General features: G+C 44.1%; 2 protein-coding genes across 3 annotated transcripts in view; both read left to right on the plus strand.

Moving 5' to 3' along the window:
• LOC147425352 (uncharacterized) overlaps nucleotides 1-359 on the plus strand; it is a 404-nt gene extending 45 nt beyond the window's left edge. Inside the window, exon 1 of the mRNA XM_086500348.1 lies at nucleotides 1-359. This exon is cut by the window's left edge and continues 45 nt beyond it. Within this exon, the coding sequence (XP_086356474.1) occupies nucleotides 1-351 (351 nt within the window). The 3' untranslated portion in view covers nucleotides 352-359.
• LOC147425353 (putative UPF0481 protein At3g02645) lies at nucleotides 352-2774 on the plus strand. 2 transcript variants are annotated; one of them, XM_086500346.1, is made up of 3 exons: nucleotides 352-1845; nucleotides 1941-2000; nucleotides 2201-2774. In XM_086500346.1, the coding sequence occupies exons 1-2, from the start codon at nucleotides 357-359 to the stop codon at nucleotides 1985-1987; spliced, it is 1536 nt and encodes a 511-aa protein (XP_086356472.1). In that variant the 5' UTR covers nucleotides 352-356; the 3' UTR covers nucleotides 1988-2000; nucleotides 2201-2774. The 2 variants fall into 2 exon arrangements, with proteins under 2 accessions (XP_086356472.1, XP_086356473.1); XM_086500347.1 differs by lacking the exons at nucleotides 1941-2000; nucleotides 2201-2774 and having other exon boundaries at nucleotides 352-1879.
• Nucleotides 2775-3142: the final 368 nt, after the last annotated feature.

Consider the following 3142-nt stretch of genomic DNA (forward strand, 5'->3'; position numbering starts at 1 on the left):
GCCATGAAAAAGAACTACAGCAGCAAAGCTTCTACCAAATTTAGCGCCATTGCAGAAATCTCTGCTCATCCTTTCTTCCGCAGCTTAGAGCTGAGTCGCACTCCCCCCACTCGCACGAGGTGCGACTCAGCTCTTACCATTTCAACTGCTGATCTCATCGGCAGCATCACTCACAAAATTGTGATTAGCAGGGACTCCGCCCAGGCTCATCAGCTTGGCGTTCTACATGCCCAAAGGGATGTTTTCTCGAGAAATTGTTATCGCCAAGAGGGATTCTCAACAGGGGCTTCCATTTTCTGCAAGCAGCCTTTGGATCTATTGGATTGGATCCCTCACAGACGTGGCTGTTGATGAGCATGACACCAGAGGAGCAGCAGCGCCTCTTTTTCAACCGCATTTTGAGCGATCCTGCGGATTCGAGGCCAAGATGGGCATACCCATATGTTCGCCCTTCTACGCATGCAGCACATGCATCACGCAACCGCAGCACATCAATAGATCATCTCATCAACCTCCCTGTAGAACAACAGCAGCAATCCCACATGAATGAAAGCCAATGGATGAGGCTCATGGCACAGGAGATAGATCAGGCATGGAGGCCTATCTTTGTAAAGAGACAGACTATTTTCTCTGTCCCTCGCGCACTATTCGAAGTGAGGCCACGATCGTACTGCCCACGGGTCGTCACCATTGGCCCTCTGTGTCGGAAGCTTGAGCCTACGCCCATGGATAGCTGCAAAGCTCTTTGTATCAAAGAGTTCATGAGCCGGCGGAATATGCGCCTCGATGAGCTCATGGATCATACGATCACCGACCCTGAAAATCTAAGAAATGTGTATTTTGGCCTTCCCAAGTACAACACTGAGACGCTCAAGCTTCTGCTGACGCTCGACGCTGTCTTCATTCACGAGTTCTTGTTTTTTATGAGCAGAGATTTCAGCCCAGAAGAGGAGGTATGTGGGTACTTGTATTCTTTCATCAACAATCAGATAACCAACTCGCAAGTAAACAGAGACCTGTTTTTGATAGGAAACCAGCTACCAATGTCATTCTTGAAGAGACTCTCTGAGCTTCCTAATGAGGAATTTCCACCCGATGAGCTCAAATTGTGTCTTGAGTTTCTGATATGGCGAAGCAACCCATTTTGCTTGAGCCATTTGAGCAGTGAAAGCTATCACAATGACCTCAAAGATTTGATTAGAGGAGTCTCTGTGCTTGATTGCGAACATTTGCTTGATTGTCTATATAGGGCATGTGTGCAAATGCCGGATGGGGAGAACCCCCAAGAGTTCAACCGCCCTTCTTGTCGCCTTCCTACAGCGTCGGCGTTGAGCAAAGTGGGTATCAAGTTCAGGTCCTGCAAAGGAAACACGTCCGTTGTGAAGTATAGGAAGAAGAGTCTCCGACTTGAGCTTCCGAAATTGGTAGTGTTTGATGAGACAGAGGACATTCTGAGAAATCTGATCGCATATGAGCTTACGTCGAAGGAAGGGGGTGAGCTATGTGGGTATGCCATTATAATGGATTCTTTGATTGATACGATAGAAGATTTGTCAATATTGTATAGGGCCGGTGTGCTGCAAAATCACCTTGGAAGTGATGAGAGGTTACTCCGCATGTGGAACGAGATGTGCATTAACATCTCAGAGAACTCTTGTGAGAGATGGGAAGTCATGACTGAAGCAATCATGATGCATTATAATAGTCACTGGCGAGTGATGTATGTCGAATTCTATTCCAAGTTTTTTTCTCGGCCTTGGCTGTGGCTCTCCACAATTGCGGCAATATTGCTCCTTGCAATGTCAGCCCTCCAAACTGTTTATTCTGTTGCAGCATATTATCAAGGTGGATAGATCAGGTGTTTCCTGAAGTTTTATCATGTGTATTTGCCAATTTTCTTTATTTCAGAAGTGCTTATTAATTTTTTGGCCTTATTAAAGCATGGAATTTTGAGAGCAACCATGGACTGTTGGATGAAGCTTGTTGATTAGTGCCACATGGTAAGTTAATGACGGCAAACCGTTTTTCTTCCTATGTTTATAAGCATCACAAAACATTTCAATGCTGATGCATTTCGCCCTCAGAAACATTTTAGTCTAATGCACTATGAAACGTGGGGCCAAAACATGCATATATGGATTTTAAAAGGCCATGAAATCTATATGGTACGCTGTTGCTATTGAAACGGTATGTGTTTCAGGTGATTGGCGAAACAATTCAAGGCTTGAAACGTTTTACCTATGTGGACACTAGTACTTTGCATTGCACCAAACCCAGGACACTAGTACTTTGCATTGTTGATATCCTTGATGTGCAAAGGCTTTCCAACAAAGCCACTACATCTTGCTTGGCGTAGCTATTGTCGACATGCATGCCAATGTGGTGTACTTCCGAAAGCTCAAAAGAGTCCTGACCTGCTTCTTGTGGCGATGAGATCTCTTGGATTGCATTGGTTGAAGGATACACCAAACAGGTCTAGGTTGTTTACGATAATTGCAAACCAATGGCTTCTCTCAAGATGTGGTCTCTTGGAATGCACTCAGAGGGTTGGCCAAGGAAGCTTTGATGGAGCTAACAATCTGATTGTAAGTTTGTTTGCAACCAGACGCACATGGTCTTCCAGCCATGTGATGAAGTGCGGTACATCAAAAATGTCTTGGAACTCACTGCAAGTTATGTAAGAGCATAGAAAAGGAGAACAGTAAATAAAGTCTTATCATATGACAACTGAAATGCAGTCATACCTTTGAGTCTGCCCAGAACTAAATATGATCTAAATATGGTAACACTTGAAGTATGATCTAAATATGGTATTACAAAGTGCTGCATTCATAATCCTTGCAATAGCATACATATCTAAAACTTGCACATAGACAGATGACGTGAAATATACCCAATTGAACAACACCTCCGTTTAAAACAAACTCTAAATTGCATTGAGTGCGTTTGCACACAAGCAGTGGCAACGTTTTGATGATGCAAGCGATTTTTGGTCAGATTTGGGCGGAGCAAGGCTTCGTTTAGTGGGAAGACAAAAAGAAACTTTTCAACATTTAGTCTATTCAAGGGCAAGGAGACAATGCAGCTCATATATGCTTTAGCCCCGCCCTTCAACTCGTGCAAATCCGCACAGAGTCTTGCT

This window comes from Adiantum capillus-veneris, chromosome 25 (genome assembly GCF_014529385.1).
Source record: "Adiantum capillus-veneris isolate H3 chromosome 25, ASM1452938v2, whole genome shotgun sequence".
NCBI lineage: Eukaryota > Viridiplantae > Streptophyta > Polypodiopsida > Polypodiales > Pteridaceae > Adiantum > Adiantum capillus-veneris.

Excerpts from the sequence above, each read along its gene's own strand:
- LOC147425353 (XM_086500346.1), top strand. The coding sequence starts at position 357 with ATGACACCAGAGGAGCAGCAGCGCCTCTTTTTCAACCGCATTTTGAGC. Across the intron at positions 1,846-1,940 it reads TGTTGCAGCATATTATCAAG|CATGGAATTTTGAGAGCAAC; the intron begins GTGGATAGATCA and ends GCCTTATTAAAG.